Source organism: Dermacentor silvarum, chromosome 1, assembly GCF_013339745.2.
Source record: "Dermacentor silvarum isolate Dsil-2018 chromosome 1, BIME_Dsil_1.4, whole genome shotgun sequence".
NCBI lineage: Eukaryota > Metazoa > Arthropoda > Arachnida > Ixodida > Ixodidae > Dermacentor > Dermacentor silvarum.
In genome coordinates this window covers 249,313,588-249,337,852 of record NC_051154.1, presented here as the reverse complement: position 1 = coordinate 249,337,852, position 24,265 = coordinate 249,313,588, and the positions used below count along the sequence as shown (strand labels likewise).

Below are 24,265 nucleotides of genomic sequence, written 5' to 3'. Positions count from 1 at the left end.
TCTCTTTATTCACTACTTTATCTGTCTTGGGATGTAACAGGTTATCCTGACAATTCTTCCATGTGAATGCAAGGAAGACAAGGACAAAATGTTGTTTCATTTGTTTTTAATCATTACAGCACTCCTCCAGCCATGAACTCAATGAAAAATGCAACAATCTTTTTCATTACATCTGCAAACCTATCTGCTCAGTTCTCTCATATTCCAAAGCTGCCCACTCATGGTACACTTTAAAAAGGAAAAAAAAAAAGGAAAAAAAAAAAAGACAACAGTTGATACAAACATATAGCATCAAAGTGAACACATCAATCTTTGAAAATGGGATATGCAACAGACAGACTTGTGATCATGACAACATGTGCAAGTACACATTCCATTTTTCTCAAAAATTGCACACAACCTCTAGAAACAAATGAGAAATAGTAGGCATAGTGGTTACAGTTCTTTCTCAATCTATTTCTTTGTTTTGAAAGGAAAAAAAAATTACACCTAATGCACGTGACCTCGGGCAGGATTCATTGCACATAGCTAAAATGCAAACATGCACTCCTGTGTCTGCCCTACTAGGAACAACAAAGTAAGAGCGCATCACTTCTGACAGCAGTGTCTCTAAAGAAAAGTTTTGATTTTTAGACTGGACAGCTGATGGGTGATGTAACAACCACACAAGACATCTCAAACTTACCAAGAAATGCTCAGACATGTTGCAACACTAAGAAACAGCAAGCTCTTGCATGCACATCAATGCTAAAAATGACTCAATCGTTCAATCGTGTAAACACATAAAACCTAAAAGCACTTTCCCCCCAAACACTATTATTAATTTACTGGTACAAAACATGAAAAAACATAAAACCAAGCTAAATAAAAAAAAAGCATGGTTCCTATTCATTCAGAAGATTTTATTCCATTTATGGAGACAAAATCTAGATACAGGTATATGTTATTATGCAGGCACACAGAACATTTGCGCTTTGATTGCACAATGCAAATTAGCGAAAATGCAAGACCGATGTGTGCCTTTTATTTTTTTGATTTCACTGAGAAAACAATGCGTCTTCAAACTTGTGGCCCAATCACCATGCATCACTGGAGATGCAGCAGAACAAAAAAAATCTATCAATCTGTCACTATGGTTGTAAGCCAGCAAATAATGGTGTTAAACTACTTAAGATTATTTCCTTTTTGCTCATTTTCTACCTGTATGAGGGATAATAACATTGTGCCCTTTAGTGAGAGCCGGACAAAATTACAAGCTCGGCTTGTGCAAGCACAAGCTTTTTGTTTGACACTTCTATGCTCCATGACCTGTACATTTTAATGATGTACAAATATTGATGCTAAAGGGTGCCAAAGTGAAGCAGATTCCCATTTCTACCTCTTAATTTCAAACAACAACATCATAAAGTCAGTTTCCATCCCAAAAGTAAATTGGTCTGTCAGCCCATGTTACACATGCTTTCTTAGCAAAGGGCAGAAATTTGTAAGCAAAATTTCCACACAGCGTGCACATAACCTTGACATAAAATTTGCTGTCCACCAGTCAGTGTCAACAGACTACTAGGTGAATTGCACCATTAACGTTACCTGTGTATGAAAAGTGAAGAACTTATAGAATACACATCAAATGCTAATTACCCCCCAGAATAAGAAACTGTCTATCGCACAGTCTGCTCTTTTCTTGACACAACAACCCTCCTGTCTAACTGTTGTTCAAAATGTCTTATTTGTGTGCCTATCGCAGCACCATGGTTACACGAAGCAGACGGTTAAATCATTAGTACGAACATACATATATCCTTATTTTACACACATGCTACCAACGCAGTGTACCAATTAGGATTTGTCACTTAACAGGAATGAAACATAATTTCACGATTTCATTGTGATACGTTCAAGCTACAATGGCGCGCACATGGTCATTTGCTCGGTTTGTCTTTTTAAAAGCAGTTTTAAAAGCGTTGAGGGTCCAAGGCCCTGTCACACGGTACCTACATTTCATAGGCATGCTCAATAAAATGCCACTTGGCAACACTCATTAACACATAAATTAAAAGCTTGTAAACATGCCACTAAAATGAATGAGTGTAAAAGAAAAAAAAAGAAACAACAAATCAACAAAGAATAGAAGGCACTGTGACACAGCTTACTACCCACACTGATCCTTGAAAATACAAAACCAATGACACAAACTGTCACAAGTGAAGAAAAATATATATATTTTTGGTACAAGAATGCAGCCTTCTCCAAGTTTACCTTTCTCTGAGCATGAACTTGCAAACATCTCTCGCCTCACAGCTGAGATCAAAAACAGGTGAAGGTGACTGTTTACAATGAGGTTGGCAAGGAAAAAATGATTCTGTTCCAGACAGTTTTAACACTATGCTGACTCTTGACGCGTTGAGACGAGACTGGAGAGTTGAAAGAAAACTGCACAATTATATTGAAGAGCCTTCACAGTGACAAGGATATAATATGTACATGGCCCCGCTAACACTTTCTCTTCATCTCAAGGTGCGGGGAAGGGAAAGAATACTGCATTTGTGTAGTAGTACGAAACAAAACCCCCTCCCCCCAATGTTGGCACATATCGTTACGCTTCTCTCTCTGGCATGGCATATGAGTAAACAAGACAGGCAGAAGTCGCAATGTTGATCACTGTACAGGCGGGAGTATATCCAGCTCCCTGCGTCCTGTCCGTCTCGTGTAGGAGTTATTTACAAGGAAGGGGGAGAGGGATTCACACTGGAACGTCTCTCTCTACAGCAGGCCACGGGAGAGGCAGCAGGTGGCACAGCAAACACAGCCCAACAGCGAGCAGCTACCACTACAGGGTAAGACGGCCTCCTGCTGCTAGCAGTTCTCTCTAGGTGATGACACAGTTTCTTGAGGTTGGATGCTATCGATTAAAATGCACAGCCATTGGGATTCTCGAACCCTCATTACTCGCCTTCCTCCCTTTGTTCTCTTGCATCTGCCCATGTATGACACACAGCTTGCGGGGCAGCCCCATTTCCCTTCCAACAACGCATACAACACCCGTAAAAGCATTCCTCACATGTCCAGTAGTGCGAGGCCAGATTTAAATGTGAGCCATTAGCTGCCCACTGCACATATGGGCACATCTATGCCTCTTCTTCTTTTTTGGTAACAGTACAAATCCTATAAACACACTATACATGATGTCACAGATAGCCCGTGTACAAATGGGTCAATCATGGTTGTTTCGTGTACAAGGCACAGCTGTTTATATTTGGGAGTACTATGAACAATTTTAATATGAAATATTTCACAGAGAAACCCAGAAATCTCAGATGACCACTTAATACAAAGCATTTCTTTTTTGGCCCAAATAACTTGCTTGATATCACTTTCAGAGCTTGCAAATTAAGCAGCAAATATGGGACGATATTTTTTTTTTCTATTTGCTGAATCAATATTAAAAAAAAAAATATGAGCCCTTGTAGGCCATGATCCTCGATACTGTAATTGGAAATGGTTCCAGTGGTAGCACAAAGCTTTACCATCAACATGGATGTAGGCTACAGCTTAGCTTATCACACACCAGTCAACTTCTATATATTTAATCTCAGTGGGACCAAGAAGTCTGACAAAATAATAAATATGAACATAGTAAAAGAAATATGTGAAAATGCATAGTTGTTGGTCAGGCCTTGTTACATGATGAAATTAAGTTAAAAATCCAATTTAACAGGAGTCTACCATGTATTAATGAACACTAACGTTTATGAAACATAAACACAACAGCTGTGAAAAAGAAAAGGTATCCTTGTGACTAATGCACACCTACTGAAGTTGAAAGGCACCACCTATGCTTTTATGTGCAACCACCACACTGTACTTTTGAATTCGTAGCCTGTGTGGCACAGGTGAATGAAAATTAAAATTTTTAGGAGACTCCCATTTTCTGCAAACCTTTACAGTTTGGAAAACACAGTTTTCACATACTAGTTCCCTCATCAAATCGCTCAATCCCTGCTGCGCAGCAGTGTGACTGGAAACTGAGAAGTTATTAAATGTTTAGCAGCCAAGGCAGCAAGTAGCCACTCAGATAGGCAAAAACCCCATTTAACAGTGTAGTAGCTCAAGAAAAACAATTTTCTAGCAGGAGACTCATAGCCAAATGTTATTGGTGACCACCAGCAGCTATCATTTCAACAGCACACTAATACAGCCGAACCCGGATATTTCGAACCCACATATAACGAATTATTGCGTATAATGAGCAGCAGTAAAATCCCCTTGAAAATGTTTGTATAGAATTTTATATATCAAATTACCTTTATATCGAACTTTTTTGTGATCCCCTTTAGATTTGATATATCCGGGTTCGACTGTACTTGTTTTCTCACGCATCAGAAGCTTTGGCTCAGACACTTGTCATCACAGAAATGATAGTTTCTGTCAAATGTCAAGGCAGCAAAAAGATTCTGCTCCTCAACTTTATGCGCCCATGCCTTCACGATGACCACAGCCACTTGCTACCTCTTCCGAAGACTGCTCGCTGCGTATCCTCAAGCAAGTCCCACAGAGGGCACACAAGGGCGCCTTTCATGTGCCATCTTAATCTTGTATAGTGCATTTATACGATTCCACAGTCAAAGGGAAAGGACCCTTCATAGCCTGCCCTAACGGCACTACTTTTGCACCAATGTGGGCACAGTGAAGTGGCCTCCTGGTCATTGTGACATAATGCCACACAGTGAACAAGTAAGGATCATAAATCGGGTTCAAGTCAGTGAGGGCAGAGACATCACAAGGCCAATGGCGAGTGTCTATGTACCAATGCACCTTCGCAGCACAAGATTTCATTCCTACTGCTACGGTGACTGCAAGCTAAGCAACTCGAGAGCTCTTGGATGTACACGTGACACAACCTGCCGTCAACGGGTATCTCAGTCATCAGCACTGTTCAGTTGCAGACACCCCCCTCCAAGACTCTCATTACACCAGTCAGTTCACTGTCTGCAAGTGCTCTCAAAGAGTCTGCGAGGAGTAGAGGAGGAGTCCTGTGCACATGTGCAAGTAGGGAGCCACCCAGCCGGTGCACTGTCCTCGGGGCACAAAACAAGGCCCCACTGGCAGCTCTTGCTACGTGACCGTCAGTAGAGGCAAGGAAGATGGGGTGGTGGAGGAATCTGTGGATGGAGGTGTCAGTATGTCAACAGGGTCATCAGGCTCCCTCTTGACGAGTGGCTGGCCAGTCAGGTGGTGCACACTGAGAGGGTGGTGCTTGTTGAGGCTGTAGCAGTCGGCACGTCGCACGGGTGGCCCTGGGCTTGGCTCAGGGGTTCCCAGGCTGGTGCAGGGGCTGCCGGTGCTTGTTGTGGTGGTCGTATCACCGCCCCCATGGCTTGTGTGTGACTCGGGCGTAGGGGCCTCCACCGAACCTATGTTGTCTTCGCTCTCATTTGCATTGCCATCGAGCCCCTCTTGGTATCTGATGCATTTCTTCTTTCGGCTGGGCAGACACAAAGACATAACTCTCATTTTAGGGACAACTGTACAAGTATGCACATATACCGATCGCCAAAAACAAGCAACATTAATCAACAAGCAATTAGCAAAAACAAGAAAACAAGCAACTCCGGTTCAATTAAAAAAGAAAGAAAAGAAAGACCGAACAAGAAATGAGGTACACAAATGAATTTTTAAAAGAGGATATGGAAAGCATTAAGGCAAAGGAACTGTCGCTTTAGTTTACCCTGTGTAGTCCCAAATTATGTGTTAGTGCTGAGAAAACCTCTTGTCTACAAATTTTTATGCAACAAGGGGGAGGAAATTGGAGAAAAAGAAGCTGTATGTATTGAATGTTGTGCTATTTCTGTCCCGCATGCTGAGCAATGAATGTGTCGGTCAACATGATGCATGCATCAAACCCAAAAGTTGCTTTTCGGGCATGCCTATTGGGAGTGGCATCACATTTTGCAGAGGATGTCATTGTAAGCAGCAGCATTTCACTTGGTTTTCTTGTTACTACTGTTTAAAAAATAATGAAATTAGTTGGATTCTAGGGATCAATGGGATTACTACATAAATGACCAATACATGGCACATTCCAAACCACATCAGATTTTGCTGTCACGTACTCTTCACAAAAATGATTATCTTTAACATGGTTGTAATAGCAGCTGTCAATATGCAGCATTTTGCTTTACTCTTCCAAAAAATCCTGGATAGCCTTGTAATAGTCCTAACAATTATGTTGCACTTGGTGGAGGATTTTGCTGTCACTACAGCAAGTAAAGTGTTTACAAAAACTGTGGAAGCATACTACTGGTGTCACTAACTTAAAAACTATTGTATCACTATCCATTCATGCTTCTTCATTTTGGTGAATCGAAAAGTTCTGTGGAAAGTCTGCATTCTTGAAATTTAATGTCCTGTAATTTTATCTGGATAAGACAAAACTGAATTTGGTCAATCAGGAAAAATAAAGGGTTACACAAACACAAACAAACAAACAAACAAACAGACAGACAAACAAAAGCGACACAGAATCGACTTTGCCATATTACAAATGAATGCACTTTTTGGTTTTCGCTTTTACTTGAGGCCTCCAACTGACAGGGAAACACATTCTTACCGACACGGTTTGCACCAGTCACTCTGCTGGTCCAAGCCATACCTTGCTCTGCACTTCTTGGGATTGTTTAGATCTGCAACCGAACAAGAGGTTCAAGGACTGTAGGTTCAACATTATAGAGTGCCACATTACAGCTAACAAATAATATGCACACAGAGTTTCAGAGAATGCACACTAAATGACTGCTGTATGAAATGCAACTTCCTTTGTCAGCACCAAACAGGCATCATGCGGAAAGAAAATGGTATGTTCTGCTCAAAGCATCTAATAACAGAAACCAAATGCCAAAAAATGTCATAAGTTACAATATGTGGTACAGTGCACAATTCACAAGCACTCGAAAACCGGCAGCAAAGCTGTGACATGCATATTGGATTTACCAGTTTCTGAACACAAGAGTGACAGATATACTCAGCTAAGAAAATTGAGTATGATGATTTTTTTTTATTCCTTGTTAATTCTTTCACAGTGCAAATTAAAAAAAGAGAAGTTAATGCTACACCAGAAACACGATTATCTGAACATTCATATGTGCAACAAAATAGTGATGCAGGAATGTACGCCACTAGTGCAGTAGAATAAAAGCAAACAGCACTGTTAAATAGGTGCAGAATGAATTATTTAGCTTAGCCTTCTTGTAGCCAGTCTCACAGATGCGTCAAAAGATAAAAGATGGAGGTATTCAGACAAACCGAGCAATTCATATAGGATTCATAAAGAATAATCCAGATATAGTGAATGGCCATAGAAAAAGAAAACAAATGCAGCAGACTGGAATTTCTGGCAAGATATGGCTGCAGATGACAACATAAAAAAAAGTGTGTTCAAATTTGCCTAACCGTGCAAATATAGAGTTGGCCAAGCAGGCAGTTATGAATTTACACATGCAGGGGAACACAGGAGCAACCCACATGCGGTAAAGCAAAGGGTAAGCAGGAGGCTTACTGCAAGGACCAAAACTAAAAGGAGGAAAGTTTTCAGCAAAATCTTACTTACACTGCCATTGACCTAGCCACAGCTGCATGTCAGAAGTGTAACAAACGAACGAGCCATTCAGTGAAAGGAGCCCTGGCGTGTGGTTCATGCAGAGTCAAGTCACAATCAAAAAAGAGAAGAGATGAGAGACTAGTGCGGAATGTGCGAAAGAAGAAAGCAGCAAGACACACGCAAGTGTAAAACTTCACACAAGCATACGCACACGTAAGGACACACTGCTAAATCATAAACCAAGCAAAGAAGAGACTCATGGCCACCATGAATTGAAGAAGATGAAAATGTAGAAGCAATAGTGTGCCGAAAGTGGCAAGGACCTTGTGAGAAAATGAAATTTCAAAGCAAACACAGAGGACCTTGTGAGAAAATGAAATTTCAAAGCAAACACATAGGGGCCAAGTGCAAGGGGCTTTTGCAGTGAGAAATAGGTGGCAGCTAAAAAGAACTTTTGTGAAATCATATAAACAGAGGGTATACCTATCAGTCCAAAATAATGAACTAGTCAAATGACAAGGCAAAGATAACAAAACAGTAAAAATTTATGACACATGATGCCATGTTCGATCCATTTAAACAAGAAATACACTATAGCTTCAAGAGAATGGGCTCCACTTCCATGAAAACTTCAGTCAAGCATTCACAAACACCTCTCTAAAGATCAACATATGCCAGCTTTCTCAACTAAGTGTTGCCGGGAATAAAAAAATAATGGAGGGCTTTAGGTGAACAGTGCTCACTGTATTTTGGGCGTTGTCCATGCTAGTCACGAGTATTTTTCTCATGCACAAATAACTCCTTCTTTAGGTAATTTTTCGTTAACTTAAACGATAAGGAGTCAGTACAAAAGTTGCGGAGAATGTTGAGAAATGACATAACAGTGTTTAAAGCAACCTACGCCTTATGTGATTCTTTTTTCCGTAAAGAAGAAAAAAAAACAGCGAAATTTGAAAAATACCACATGACAGTGCGTTCACGTGCCAGTGATAGCAGCAGTCTCAATCGTAAACCTCACCATTTAGTGCGCTGTCTATCTTATGCACATTCAAAACCAGGGCTTAGCGCTTGAGAAGGAACGAAGATGTATGCCAGAAGGTGCCGACATGTCAGGAAAAAAGCACGGCCGCTAGAGCCCATAAGATAAGCTAGCCCATATTTTACGAGATTTACGTTTGAAAGCACTGCAATCCCTGGTGTATGGATGCACTGCACAATATTTTAAAATTTTCACTGGCTTTCTTCTTCAGCCAGAAGAAAGCACCACACAAGACCCAAGTTCCTTAATTTAAACATCGTTACCAGTCATTTCTCGACTTTCTCTATAACCTGTGCACTGACTCCTTATCAGTTAAGTAAGTGAATTAGAAGTTAGCCAATTTCTGCACAGTGAAAAAAATACTCGTGACTGGCAGGGACAACACCCATCAACATACAGTGAGAGCAGTTAATGTAATGACCTCTGTTAATTTTAAATTTTTTTTGCTACATTCAGTTGGACAGCCGGTATATCAGCGTACCACTAGCTGTGCTAGGCCACCTCATATGGCAAACAGATTTAAGCTCAATAACACATCAGTCAGATAGCACAATCCTAAACGGCAAGCTAATCACAAAAGTGTAGTTTCTTTTTTTATTAGTGCACTGTCACTTTACTTGGGTTCTCAAAGTCAATCGAGTTATTTCAATGGCACAGTTACTGTAATTGCTAGCACTGCTACTTAAGCAGATGTATATGCAATCAAGTTCAACACAGGCTTCATTCACCATGCCACATGTCTAAAAATTGAGCTGACTCCAACAGTCAATAACAGAACATAGGGTGTTATTTGATTTCATCTAATGTTTCTAACTTCACTGTGCTTGTGAGAATTACATGAAAAAGTGAAGGATGACACTCTAGAGGAACTATAGTGCCCACCACGCCCAAGCGCCTGCCTTTATGTAACCTTTGCTTTTTAATATAATTCCCATAAGCACAGTGAAGCTTGAAACATGTTTGTGACTGCATCAGGCTTTAATGCAAGATATTACCTTCAAGTGAGCTAAACTTTATTCAGTCAAAAAATATCCATAGCGTTAAAAAAATTGAGCCAGTCACTAAGCATAACAACTAAGCACAACTAATTTCACAAACAATGTGTAATATTGTATAACTAACTTTGGATATATAGTTTAATTGAAGCAATTTTTACTCTTGAACATTAAGATTGAAATTCGTTAGTTCATAATTGTAGCAGGCTGGAGATACAACACGAAAATAAAGATATCCCAAGTTGTTTGTCATAAGTGATGGTAACCAGTACTAAGTGTATATGTACATGTGTGTGTAAAGAAGAATATTTTCAGGTTTTTCTTTAAAAAAAATTTCACACAAGCAATTATGTTGCTTAAGGTGAAGCTTTCTTTGCTTGTTCACCCTACTTTGCAAGTTCTGGCTGCTGTCTTGCATGACAGCAGGCCATTCACAGGGATAGTGCAAACTGGTCCCAGAGATACAGTGCAAACAGAGCTGGCCCGGGTACACGGGTGATGCAATCTTAGACCGCCAAATTTAAAGAGTCCATGTAGCATCCAGGTTCCAAGTTAAGCTCATAATAAAGCAAAGCTTTCTTTGAGTCTTTACAGGTGCTGGCTTCTGCTGTGCAATGGAAGCTACAGCAAGGTGCAACTAACACTCGCGAAGGGAAAGCAGAACAAGTACTTCAACAAAGCGTGTACCGAGTGTGTAGGAGGCAGAAGCCCGGAAGAAGTGTTGAGTGGAACGGGAATATCTTCAATACGCAGCGAAGTGCAGTTAGAACGTGAGCAGATGCTCACTTGTAGGGGAATATCTTCAATATGCAGCGAAGTGCAGTTAAAACGTGAGCAGATGCTCACTTGTAGTAAACTCAAAATGCAGCAGTGTCGATATGTCGCAAAGAATGTCTTGTAATGCAAGGGCGCACTTCCTTGTAAACGCTAAGCCGAGCGCTGTCAATATACAGTGATGAGACAGCAGCGAAACTGAACTGTGTCGTTTACAGGTCCAAACATGTTAAGAAACAGTTTGCATAGGATGAGTTCAATTCGGTGTGCAGTGTGTGTGTATGATATACTAGTTTCGGCCAGACATATCGGCAGTGTTCCAAGTGCCACAAGTTCACGTTGAGCAAGGTATTTGCCTGTGAAAACGTGTCCAACTACATCATCCGCTATACAATTGCAAATGGTCGCTAAACATGAACATGTGTCCTGACAGGCACAAAAGAAAGCTTCATTTAGACTGATTCCATAGCGCATGAGATCCACATAAGTTTGTTTTTTTTGCTCATCCACTTGCATATTGACATTGACATACTGCATATACTGTGTAAATAAATAAGCAAGGATCCAATTGCCTGTAGAGCAAATAAAAATATACACAGCTTCTAACTTTGCACACAAGAAAACATTTCTAACGATGAGAACCACAGCAGTATCAAAACACCTTGCAGCTTTCACTCAACTTCTATTCTCACTCCCCCCTCCTCCCCCCCCCCCCCTCCTCCCCTTTGTTGTTACACCTTGTGACCATTTTTTTTATGCCACAATGATGAGCTCCAATGTGCTCCAAATTTTAATGCTCTGCCTCTTGTTTAGCATTTGTGAAAGAGGACACACTTACAATGTTCTTAGATGTGTGGTGTTTACGCCAATTGGTGACTGACAGCAGAACACTGTTTTTGGTGCCACACACATAAAGAACAAAAGATCAAGCCAGTAAGAGCAGCTTTTAAGGCTAACTTACCTCCATCCTGACTCTTGTCCTTCTTGCGTTTCTTCTTTTTGCTGTTGATAGCATAATTGTCCCTCGCCGTCCAACCTGGGTAAAGCTGCATGTGAATCTGCCGCTCCTTGCGTGCCATCTCATAGTACTTGGATTGCTCCTCTCGGGAAAGGCTGTGCCACTGGAAAAGGGAAAAAAAAAGGGGGGGGGGAGGAATAGAAAAGACATGAATGCGAGGGCCAAATAGACCAGCAAGGCTGTATAAATGAACACCTTATTGCAAAAAAGTAAAGGCTAGCTGGCTGTTGCCAGCAACTCCTAGCTAGGCTTTACTTTTATCCTACACGGTGTACCTTCATAGGGGATATGTGGGTCAAAAAATAGTTGATATGTGACCCACATAGGATGTGTGGGTCAAAAAATTTGTTGCCTATAAGGTGCTGCAATATAGGCTATTTTATAACACACTCCTAAGCAGGGCATGAAACCCATGCCTTGTACAAGAGACTAATATTTTGAAACTTCTAGGGGGCACAGAACAATAACCAGATAATACATTACGAAGCTAAAATCATATTAAAAAATAGGGGATTAAACTTTATATTCTGCATAAATTGCATCCAGTAATTATTATTAACTAAAATGAATCATGATACGAAAGCATCATGAAAGTGCTGGTACAATATAAATCCTCTCTTGGTAAATGACCCAATCAGTTGCAAGCCTAGCTTAGTCACCAAAATAACCAAAATGCCCAGGGAGCTCTCGTTAGAAAGGTCTATACAATTGGATGGTGCTAGGCTCAAAGCAATCGCAGCATCTGAGGAACAAGCAAAAAACACTGCACATACTACACGATTGATATGAGAAATGCATGTCATGGAAAGTTTTGCAAAATCAGAAATGACTGCAGGTATACGTAAGGCCATCAATACACTTTTTTTTTTTTAACGCTTGCAGAATTTTTAAGAATCACCAGTAGCATATAGCATAAATGTACTCACTGGACTGGATTACACAGAGGACATTACTTGCACAAAAACCAAAATGCATAAGTGACTAAGGAAATTTTGCTAATCAACTTTATAACTTATTACTTTAGTACACAAACTGATTGCAATTGACAAACTGAAGCCAGTGATTCAACAAATAACATCTGCTTTGAATGAATTTCGAAAATAACAATAGTTTTGATATTAGTGCTCTCAAACTTCGGTAAAAATATAGTGTTATTCCATTTACTGTTTTTTTTTAGAAGAACACCTTTTTCTGCAGGGTAGTTCAAAAATAACTAACACCAATGCATTTCGTAACACACTTTGGGAACCCATATCTTGAAACTGGTGTCATCCTTGGAATTTGTTCCAAGTTGATATGACTTGCGAACTCACCAGCTAGAATTTGTAAATTTCAGTATGTGCCATAAACTAATGAGCATAAAATCATCAGCAATATCTTGGTAATTAGTCGATTATGAATTTAGATTTATTATGCAAATAATGTCTGCCTTTTAGAATAATCCAGCTCAAGAAGTAAAATTCCGCTACATACGATATGTGATTTCTTTTAAATTCTGTTAATAAACAAAAGCAGCCTGCATAAAAAAAGAGAATACAAGCTGTTAAATTCTATTGTTTTCGAATAATTTGTGTAGTCATAATTCTCATATTTCTGTAGTTCGTAACAGCTTGATTTTCACACAGTGAGAAAACTTAAAAGAGCAGTACAGGTACCAAATTATTGAGTTAGGCACCTTTGCAATGCTAAAAATAAAATGACACTAATGACTAAAAAAAAACACTTTTGCTAAATAAATTAAATACTGCCATATCTCCTACAGCTCATTTAACAGAAATCTATAAATTATTGTTCAGAAGGGGCTACATCATGTAGTCTACTTACTGCAATGTAATTCGTTTGAATCACTATTTGGCTTTAATTCGGTGGCCTTGTGCATGGTACCTGCCTGAAACTATGGTAAGCACCTAGCAAAGCTGTTTTTTCTTTAATGATTTCATTAGAAATGAACTAGGACACTGCACTGCCAAAAACAGCTACAAAAAGAAAAGAATGCAAAATTGAGCGTACCCTTCTCCCAAGAATCTGGTTGATGGCTGCACTCTCCTTGAGGGTGCACTCAGCGACTACCTTGGCACGCATTTCCTTCATGTACAGCATGAAGGCATTGAGGGGCTTCTTGACATGGTTAGTCGGCTTTTGGGGCTTCTTCTCTGTGCCATTATGCTGCTGCTGCTGTGGCTGGTGCGGTTGGCTGCTGCTGCTGCTGCCATTGCTAGGTGGGTGGCCTGATGGCTGGCTGGGAGGTGGCCCGCCACCATGGCCATTGAGACCCGACATGCCATTCACCAGGTCGCCACGGGAGCTCGGCCGACCCTGGTTGCACTTGGAGTCCAGTGGGTGGTACATGGCCAGTGGGTGCCTGGGAAATGCAGGGGCCACACTGCATTGGTAGCAGTAACAGGCCCAACACCCGCTGTAGAGCTACAATGCTACACACGCACAATCATAGACTTTATTGTCAGCGAAAACTTGCTGCTTTCTGGTAATAAAATTCCCGAATAGTATCAATGCTTAAGTGATAGCTAAATCAGAGACTATGTATTGATGATACTGAGAATGTGAAGACGTTTCTGCATGTAAAAATATTTAGACCACACTGTAAGTGATTCAGATCACATAGTTTGCCTTAATCCTGACAAGACAGAGCAGTTCTATAGCACACAGTCAGCAATGACGGTAGAAGTTTGTAGATGCTTATACAAATAAAGGTAAAATGTATGGGACTTTCAAATGTTCTGCTTCTTTCTTGACCACGGAAAGTACTTTAATGGGATTTTTATCTAATCATATTTTTTTTGTTTGCTCAAATATTACATAGCCATCGCATATTGTAAATATAATGCTGTAAATATGATCGGTAAATAGTTCCTCGCTTATTTGACTCGTCCTTCGCGTAACAATATATCTTCAAGAGTACCACATCTGAAGCTGGTACTTGCTTATTTGATCCCCTAATGTAATAATGATAAACCAATATGGAGAAAAAATGCTACTGCTTTTCAAGGAATGACAACACCACTATTACTTTCCATGACCCATTGTATATTTTGCTAGTATTTTTCCCTGCAAATACATCAGCCAAGGGAAACACCTAATGGCAGAAAACATGCCCTGGAAGAGTAAAAGTAGGATCCGTACTTAAGGAGCTCAGATTCAAGCATCCTTATTGTATGAGGTGTTTAGAGGATGACTGAATTAACAGCAATACATGCCATAAGCACCACTCAAATTGCATGAGCTACGTTAAGTAGCGACGCAACACTTGAGGATAGCTAAAGAAAATGGTTTGACAATGGTGGCTTCACACCAGCAGGAAGATAAGTTGGTTTTCCAGTTGCAACAAACTGATCCATTTATTCAAATGAGCGCTCTTTAGTAAGACAACACAACATGCATTTGTAGGAAGCTACCATTACCTTACCCAACAGAAGATAACTGTAAAGATTCCCACCGAGGACAACATGGTGCTCTACCTAACCATATTGACCCTTTTCGCGGAGCAGTTTGTTTTAGAGAAACGAGATGGCGCTCACGGCAGCGCACCATACCTCTCCTCAGCGATTGCGCACGAATACGAAGCCATTACCGCTTCTACCTTGCTTCTGTGCGATCAGCCTGTCGGAAATGCAACTGAGTTTTCGCTAACACACTGTGCTCCAATCTTGCTAGATTGAATTATGTGGATTGAAGACGTGTGCAGCAGTTGGCTGTAAAAATAGTGGCTGGCATGTTAAGGAATATAATGAATCTGTGTGGCCAAGTTCGCGGACCGCTGCTGTAACTGTCCGAACGTGTTACCGGCACTTCGTGATGTACGGCTTTCCTCGAGGATACAGAAATTTGCTCATCCGCTAGCCTTGTATCGCTAACCTTCAAAAAAAGGGCTTCATCCCCAGAACGTCGACAAGAGTGGGTACCACTCGTTAAACAATGACAAAGAGAGTAATGCCGCTTGATGTTATATTAAGTTTCGCGCACGTTATCTATACACATCTGTACCAAATGGCAGGAAAACTTATGCCCACTCTATCGCCGACGCATCAAGAATAAGTGAATGGGCGCACACTTGAATATATGCGCATTGTATACGCACAATAAATGACGGACTACACCGATGGCGCACGAATGGTCGAAGCTGAATGTTTCGTGACGGTCCACAAGAGTAAGCGAGTTACTAGCTGTAATATATATTTGCTACAAGGTACTCAACGAACAAAACAGCCACATTTCAAGCCTTGTGCGCAGCAAGAACAAATCGGAACTGAGCACACCCGTGAGCGATTAGGCAGAAAATAAGCAGATAGTGGCCGCACCGAGGAACTTCACTGAGTCAGAAACTGACAAGCCACTGCTTCAAAATATTTGCCGAATAAAGAACAAAGAGCAAAACACACTAATCCTGACTGAATTCATAATCGGAAAGCTTGGATAGCTTGGAATACATATTTAGCCACACTTTTAGAACAAGCGCTATATACGCTGCTTGCGCCGTTTGGACATAGCTTAATCAGCCCCGAAATCGCTTTTGCATGTTCTCTGAAGCTGTGATCAAAGCATCGTGTCGTCCACATAGTCACCATTTACAATATCTCCGAAAACAGAGTTTTTCTAAGCCGCGCCGGTGTCATACGCTTCCATTGTAAACAAGCAGGCAACGGAGGCAATTGAGGCAAGCAATGGACGCGTCACCACGTGTTAAAACATGGCAGCACCCACGGGATCGCCGCGATAAGGGTCAATAATTCATAGGGCGACAACATATTTGCATGAATGCATACCTTGTGTCGGGGAGAGGGGAGGAGAGTTCTTGTTTAGGGCCCGGAGTGACTAGAGCCGGGTGCAGGCCGTGTGGCATGATACTTGGAGGCAATAGAGGAGGGTTGATCCTGGGCAAAGGCGGCGCATAGCTACTGCCTCCCCTGAAGCCCCCGGAAGCCATCGGGGGCATTGGGTACATGCCAGCAGCTGCCGAGTGCCTGTAACCAACCAATGAGCGCAGACAGACAGGTGAGATGATTCGGACACAGACACAACTTTCAATTTCACCACTAAGAAGAGCAACGTCAGATCAGCAATGGCACATTTAGAATGATCATGAATGTTTAAAGTGCACAGTAAGACTACATCCCTTTTGGGAGCTTCTACTCAAGCTGCACATGATTAACAAGTGCTGGAGAAATATCCCAGCGGCTATCTATACTCAATTGTTGCATTGAATTCACTGTCCCAAGTGTACCGAACTTCACAAGATTCATAGTGATCAAGCAGCATATGAAAACCACTAAGTCATGAAGTGCAAAACTAGGTCAAATATTATTCACATACTTCTCAATAGTAAAATTGACTTTATTAATGGGACAATAAAGAGGAATACTATGTTAAACCGTATTAGTTAAAGTAATGCTTCTTCAAAAGCAAGATCACTAGAGAAGGATTGGCATGTCGGAGAAGATACAGGCTTATTCGCGTCAAATGCCCCATTCAAAAACACTGTACCTTGTATACTTTTCCAAGTAATGTGTCTTCAAAAAGCTATTATAGTCAACCCTCGCTCAGAGGCGGCTCTTCAGGGGGACGAGGGGGCAAGGGGGCAGCTGACCGCCCAAAATAATTCTCTTCTGCACCTCCATCGCCCCTCTGCTAACACTATGAAGTTACGATGTCATCAAATGTCTTGCTACACCCAAACGAAAATGGAGAATCATGCATTGGTTTCATACTTCAGTTTTAATTTTTTTTTTTAATCATGCATCGCCTTGCCTTCTGGCGCTACCATGTCGACATGTCAGTAATAGCAATAGCAAGACGTAAACATATTGGTAACTAACTTTTTCCAAGACCAAATAATCTGTCTTATTGAAACAAACCCATTGTTGTGCTTGTGGAAGAAACTGTAGCTTCAAGTACACTGAAAGTAACAAGTTACTTCTTGTTGTATTTATTAGTCTCCTCAAATACATTCTGAAGTTCAGCATTTCTGAGTCATTTCTCTTAGTCTTGAATAAGCTTTCTGGGTATCTTGTATATAGCCATCCCAAACAGCTGTGCTCAGTGCCTGGCAGGCCCTGATCAATCCTGGGTTTACCGAACTCATGTACTTGGCAAGAAAAGTTAAAATACACATTAGAATTAGCATGATCCTCAACCTTGTTTTGAGCACTCATTCTTCGCACCTAGCTGGACTAACTTTTGCGACCTCTGTGACCACGGTGAGCTGAGAAGCTAGCACCCCTGTGGCTGTAGCATACTCCAGTTTATATCTTGCTTCAGTTTATGCTTTCCTGCATAGTGTTCTTGCAGAAATATTCACTTTATGTCAGAGAACAGCTCCACTCTGATTTGGCAAATGTGCCCTTCGGAGGCAATAAGGAGAATCATTCTGAAGAGTCTCTCCTAGCATCAGTGTTTCACCGTGTAGACTACAAGAACTGTTGTTGTCCCACAATATTCAAACGAAATGAATATGCAAAAACTTTATTTTTTAAATTTTTTAATCAAATACGAAATGAATAACAGGGACTATTTGATCTGTATTCGAAATTTTTAATATTTACACTTGCCTATGGTTTCTCCATTGCGTCTTCCAAAGGTAAAAAAAAAAAAATAGCCCGAATATGGCTACGTAGCCAAATATAAAAAAAGTAACCAAATTTGGCTATTAATAGTGAAATCGGGCAACCCTGCATCACCCACTGCCGACGTTACAAATTGTGACCATAGATGGCACGGTTGCATCAGGAGAAAGGGGAGATGCTAAAACGTACGAATCCACAGCCGGTCAGACCACTGGTTCCTTATTCTATGGTCGAAAGACACGGCCGAAAAAAAAAAAAAGAACGAAAAAAATCTTTCTATATTTTTCTTTTTCTCAGAAATCAAGACATTCAAGCCACTGCATTCTCACTACATTCACACTGTATTCATTGTGCCTTGATGTCGGTCAATGTGACTGCGTTCTGAAATTTTAGAAGTCATTACGGAAGGCATTAGTTATCTCCCGAAATTTGTACGTAACGGGCGAACAATTATGCAATGCAATGCCAACAGAAACTACACAGCCGGATTCCGATATCCCTGGTGCCGCCCGGCAGTCGGGGGAGTGCGCCAAATGCTTTACGAAAACACTGCCAGATGGCGCCGCCGGCGCGCGGTCGAGCCAAAGTAAATAAGCTGCACGAAGTATGGTATGTCCCACCATAGCCTTGGTCCCACTAAAAACGCGCAGAGTGGCGCAATCAAAACTTGCGACAGCTAATAAGCAGCTGAATTCACAAAGCTCTTTGCACGCAGGAATGGTTCGCGGCGGTTCGTAATTAGCCTTTTCGCCGACTGTCAGCTGTAGCGATACGGCAGCGTAAGAGCACCGCCCATTCACAGGGCATTCTCGCGTTGCTCTGATCACCATTCACAGGGCATTCTCACGATGATCTGATCAGCTGGCGCCAGCTATCTCGAGCTTCTAACGACTAGCCGAAAATTTCGGGCGAGTCGGGGGGGAGGGGGTGGGAGGCGCCTCGTGTCTTCTCCTCCTCCTCTTTCGGGGGGGGGGGGGGTCTGAACTCCCTTGCCCCCGAAATTTTTTTGGTCGGCTCCCTGCCGCCTTTCACCATGCACACGTGCATCACATGCGCGGATTTTCACTAAGCGGAATTGTGATTTTTGTCCAGTTTACAACTACACCTGGCACTACATAACCATAATAATCAACGCCAATATCATAAGAGGGAGCTGAAAAGTTCTTGGAAACCACCGAGTGGGTGCATGCAACCATTCTTCTAAAAGCAATGAAACTTCTAGACTTTCAGATTGCTCTCGACAGTCTTGGCACCTTCTCATACCGCGGCCGACTAAGCGAGGGAGAGAGAAGGGCTTCGCCATCAGCGGCTCCAGTCTTCATTGCGCTGCTTTCTTTCCGCGCCTCACGATTAGAGCAAGCTTCTTCGTCGCCTCTTTAAAAAAAAGCGTGTCAACAACGCTGTCTGGCCTTCCAAAGTTAGCGCGACGACCACAGCGACGATCCGCTCCGCCCGGTTGCGCCAACGCCCATCGAATGACGTCTTTTATAAACACTCACTGCGCCGCTAATTAGAGCCTTTTAAACAGGCCGTATAAATGTTCCCTTCCATTTCGCGCACGCCAGGCCGCTTTGTTCCTGGCACTAACAGCTGCTTCGGTCTTACGTTCTGCTGAAAGTGCCTCCAGCCGCTCCCGCGCGTGTCGCAAAGGAGTGCGAGCGGCAGGGAGGGGGGGGGGGGGGGGTATTCTACCGTCGCTGCTCCCGCGCTCGTGCTTCGGGCCAGCTGCGGCAAGCTGCGCGGCGCGAGTCGGTCGCGACACGAACAGCGAACTCGACGCAGGAAACGCCCTTCGAGCAGCCACTATTCGCTGCTGAGTGCACCCAAAAAGCAGCAGCAGCAACTCTCCGGGGCGGGCTATTTTCGGAGCAACAGACAAGAGCCCGGCCATGTGAGAAAAAGAAGGCTGAGGACAACTTGGCTGTGTGACACCACGGTTCGGTTTCTCTTTTTTCGTTGAACTATTGACCCTTTTCGCGGCGCTCCCGTGGGCGCTGCCATGTTTGATCACGTGGTGACGCATCCATTGCTTGCCTCAGCTGCCTCCGTTGCCTCCGCATTTACAACGCGGCGCAGCAAACCTCCGTTTCGACGCATATCGTAGACGGTGGCTTTGTGCACGACACGAAGCTTTGACCACAGCTTTAGAGGACATGTAAGTGCTTTCATAGCTCATTACGCCTTGTCCAAACGGCGCTAGCAACGTATATGGTGCTTGTACTATAAGCGGGGCTAGAAATGTATTCCAAGCTGTCCAAACTTTCCCCTTATGAATTAAATCGGGATCATTGCGCTCTTCGTTCTTTATTTGGCAAACATTTCGAAGCAGCGGCTTGTCATGTTTCTGACTCAGTAAATTTCCTCGGTGCGACGACTATCTGATTGCTTATTTTCAGCCTAATCGCTCGCGAGTGTGCGATAGATTTGTTCTTGCTGCGCACAAAGCTTGAAATGTAAATTTTCTGCACTTCGCGGTCCCTTGTAGCAAAGACGTATTATCGCTAGTCCCTCGCTTACTCTGTGGACCGTCACGAAACGTTCAGCTTCAAACATTCGTTTCTTGTCGGTGTAGTCGCCGTCACGCATGCTTCGGCTCATTGATTCAAGTGTGCGCCCATTCGCTTATTGATACGTTGGCGATAGGGTGGGCGTACGTTTGCGCGCGAGTAGGCGTGGATGTGCGTAGACAACGCGCGAGAAGCTTAATATATACGCCAGTAAGTGGCGCTACTTCCTTTTGTATCAAGCGGTACTCCCTCTTAAGTGCCCACATTCCAGAGTTGAAGTCCTTTCTTTGGAGGTTAGCTATACAGCGCTGGCGGATTAATTATCTTTTTTGATCCTCGAGGAGAGCCGTGCATCGCGAAGGGCCGGCAACACAGGCAGTCCTAATGCAGCAGAGGCGACAGGTTGATTCCATTCCTTAATATGTGAATCACTATTTTTGCAGCGAACTACCGCACACGTCTTCCCTTTATCGTTACACATTTTGCAGCATGAATTGGGCACAGTGCATTAGCGAACACCCAGTTTGCATTTCCGACAGCCGATCGCACAGTATACAGCAGGGCAGACGCAGTAATGGTTTCTTATTCGAGCGCATTCGCTGAGGCAACGTATGGCGCGTCGCCGAAAGCGCCATTTCGTTCCTCTAGAGCAAACTGCTCCGCGAAAAGGATCAATAAGCCTTGAGTACAGCAAGCAACGGTCGGCAGCCAATATACCGCCTCTGATGACGGAGCTCCGACGCCACAACATACAGGGGAATGAGTTCGAACGCGCGTACAGCGCCTTGAATCAGCCTGCGTCAACTGAGAGACCCGACTATAACCACACAACTTACAGAGCTCGTTACGGCAAGGCTCTATTATAACGCACTCGCGTGCAGCGAATACTCTTTCTGGACGCTATCAAAGTAGAATTTGATCAGATCGAACCGGCGGCTGACGTACCGAACTCTGAGAGAGCCTACACTGCTGCCACCACCAAAACGCGCTTTTCCTTCGGTCGCATGACTTGAGAAAGAGGCACTTCCTGTGGCGACGCACCGTCTTGAACTTCAAAACGCTCTCGAATCGTGAGGAAGTCGCGTGCCACAAAGGCGCCTTTGACGATTATTATTTTTTTACATACTTTTCCTACGTCCTTAGTGTTCCTTCCCTTAGCGTACACCTGTGCTTGTTCCGAAAGAGTTTATTTTTCCCCCATTTTTAATGAGTGTGTGCGTGTTTTATCTCCTACGTCTTATCTCTCTTCACCATTCTCGTTTTTGCAAAACCTTCCGTTTCATCTTTCACTCCAAGCATCCCGAGTAGCGCATGACTATAGCCTGAGCTCTCCAGCTCAGCAAATACATTCTCTCAGCTTTTGCCTTTATCCGTGCTCTACTAGACGCTAGGGCTGCGACGGCCAAAACGCAATCCAACACCACTGACTTCTTTAAACAGCAGTCGAACTACAATCGAACTACAATCGAACGCTTTAGAACAAAAACGATATGTATATATAACGAAGGATTTCGAACGTCGCGGCATATACTTTATATGTATTATGAACGTCTCTACGGCGAAGACCATTACAACGAATTTGCCTGTACAAAAAAAAAAAAAAAAAAAAAAGAACATAGTCGACTCCAACGGCGGACTGGTTTCTTTACAACGAATGCTCGTAGCGGCCCCGCCACTGAACTCGTACACCGCTCTTTGCAAAACAGCAGCGGGCGTGACGGCTGACGAATACGTCGCGATTGACGACGGCGTGACGATCTGCTTGGAACTGAGGACAGACATCGTCGAAGCCATCAAGCAAGGGAAGAACGACAAGGTCGACGAAGGCAGTGTGATGAACAGCCTGCATAGGAACCAAGAATTTTGACAAGGGAAAGCAAGGGCGTCATTCGACGTTCTGCTCAGAAATGTACCTTACGCCGCTCGCAGATTTCGCCACGGAGCCTGCAGTGAACTTCGATGCCGCCGGGTCGGCTGCAGTCGCATGCAATGCGCAGAAGAAAATTAGCGACTCTTTAAATTAATGCCTTTTTTCTTTTTCGTTTTTTTTTCTCCCTCCGTTTACTACACGCCCTTATAAGCCTGCTCTTTTTCAAACGTTACGGTGCGCGTTCAAGCGTTACAGTGCGCGATCTCTACATCGATGCGACCTTTCTGTATAACAAACGATTTCGGAGGTCCAAACCGCTCGTTTGACTGTACTCGCAATGAACGTGTTTTGAACTCCGAATGAGACCGGTGTCTGACATTCAAAGCAATACGTTTTAATACTTCGCCTTCGGGGCAACGTCGATACTGCGCATGCCCGAGGGGCACTAATAAACAGCCAGTGGCATTAGTAAGATGTCTTGAGATATCACATGACCTTATGATTTGCTTGGTAAACTATGAATTCCTTGTTATGAGAATAAATCGTCAAGCACGCGTACGCTGTGGGTCGAAACGCACCGAAGCACTCCGCACAAACGGTCCAGATACGGATTAGAACTCCGGCGCACGCAACGGCTAAAGCAGGGCCGAAGCGCAATCTCTTGGGAGGGTACAAGCCGTGCGCGCAGGGCCGAACTGCACTCGCACGAAGGCAGGGTTCACTGTGGATAACAAGCGGAGAAGGGAGTACGGGGCCCAGAAGGGAGGAACAAACAATAAGAAAGAACGCAGCGTAATGACATCGGGATATAATGTAAGCGGATCGGCTAACGTTTAACAACGCCGGCAGCGACGCCCGACGTGGGGTGGGGAGCAACGCATGCAAATCCCGGCTGGAGCCCTAGCCCGACTGCACAGACTCCTCCTTTCGCGAACGTCGACCCATCACGTGGCGCACGGGGCGCAGCGCCAATTGGTCGACGCAGCGCGGGCCCAACCTCCCGTGTTCAATCATAGCATGGCATAGCAATCGATAGCGGCCGCCCAGCGAATAACTTCCGCCGGGGCGACGCCGCTTCCGGTTTTTCAGAAGCCGAGTAACGAGACACGCACACATGCGGCCGTCGTATACGCGACGCCGCGCAAAGGCTCCGGCCACTTGCGTCGACGCCGTGCCCGCCGATGTGCGAACCCAGAGCAGGTACTTTCTTCCGATCTCAACAAATTCTCAACTTAGCCTATAATATAGACAACGCCGCAGTGGGCAGCGGAAAAAAAAGATAGCACTACTCGTGGGTAGTGCTACCTTTCTCTGCGCGCGCTGACGGGCGTTTTGAGTGTATCCATTGTCACCTATATAGAGTTCACTGACGCACGCGCTTTAATCTCTCACATCTCTGTTCTTGCTTCTTACGTCACGCCATCTTCTCGGCACCGCAACGACCGAACGGTGGCAGTGAAATGTACGAGCGCGATACGGCGAGAACGACAACGAGCTTGAAATTCTCTGCCGCAACCGGTAAACAGGCAACGAACTGCGTTGGGAGTCGGACGTGTACGGATTTACCAAGTTTAACGCAATCATAGGCGGCATCAGCGGGCCCACTCACAGGCACCGAACCTCGCCCTCGCGACGGCTTCCTTCGGCCATGCAGTCACGTTCACGAATGATAACCGGACACTTATCCCCACCCCCTTATGTCCCCACGCGCACAAAAGATCTTGACGAAGGTCGCCGAAACCAGGAGCACGGCCGCTCGATGTGCGTTTCCATCGAGCGGCCGCGGTGGACACGCGGCACGATTCCGCGTGCGATATGTATATAGTACGCGCCAACAAAACTTCAACTAGTAGCGCTTTCCGACACGGCACACGTCGTAAAAATTCTTCG

At 43.5% G+C, this 24,265-nt stretch overlaps 1 protein-coding gene across 3 annotated transcripts in view; it reads right to left on the bottom strand.

Moving 5' to 3' along the window:
- Positions 1–91: 91 nt before the first annotated feature.
- Positions 92–24,265, bottom strand: part of LOC119437031 (protein pangolin, isoforms A/H/I/S) — a 190,038-nt gene continuing 165,864 nt past the window's right edge. For 2 of the 3 annotated variants that reach the window (XM_037704095.2, XM_037704093.2), the window contains 5 exons: positions 16,202–16,399; positions 13,431–13,803; positions 11,364–11,523; positions 6,608–6,680; positions 92–5,482 (listed from right to left, as the gene is read on the bottom strand). In XM_037704095.2, the coding sequence (XP_037560023.1) occupies positions 5,113–5,482; positions 6,608–6,680; positions 11,364–11,523; positions 13,431–13,803; positions 16,202–16,399 (1,174 nt within the window). In that variant the 3' untranslated portion in view covers positions 92–5,112. The remainder of the gene's footprint in view (positions 5,483–6,607; positions 6,681–11,363; positions 11,524–13,430; positions 13,804–16,201; positions 16,400–24,265) is intronic. The other variant, XM_037704094.2, reaches the window with a different exon arrangement.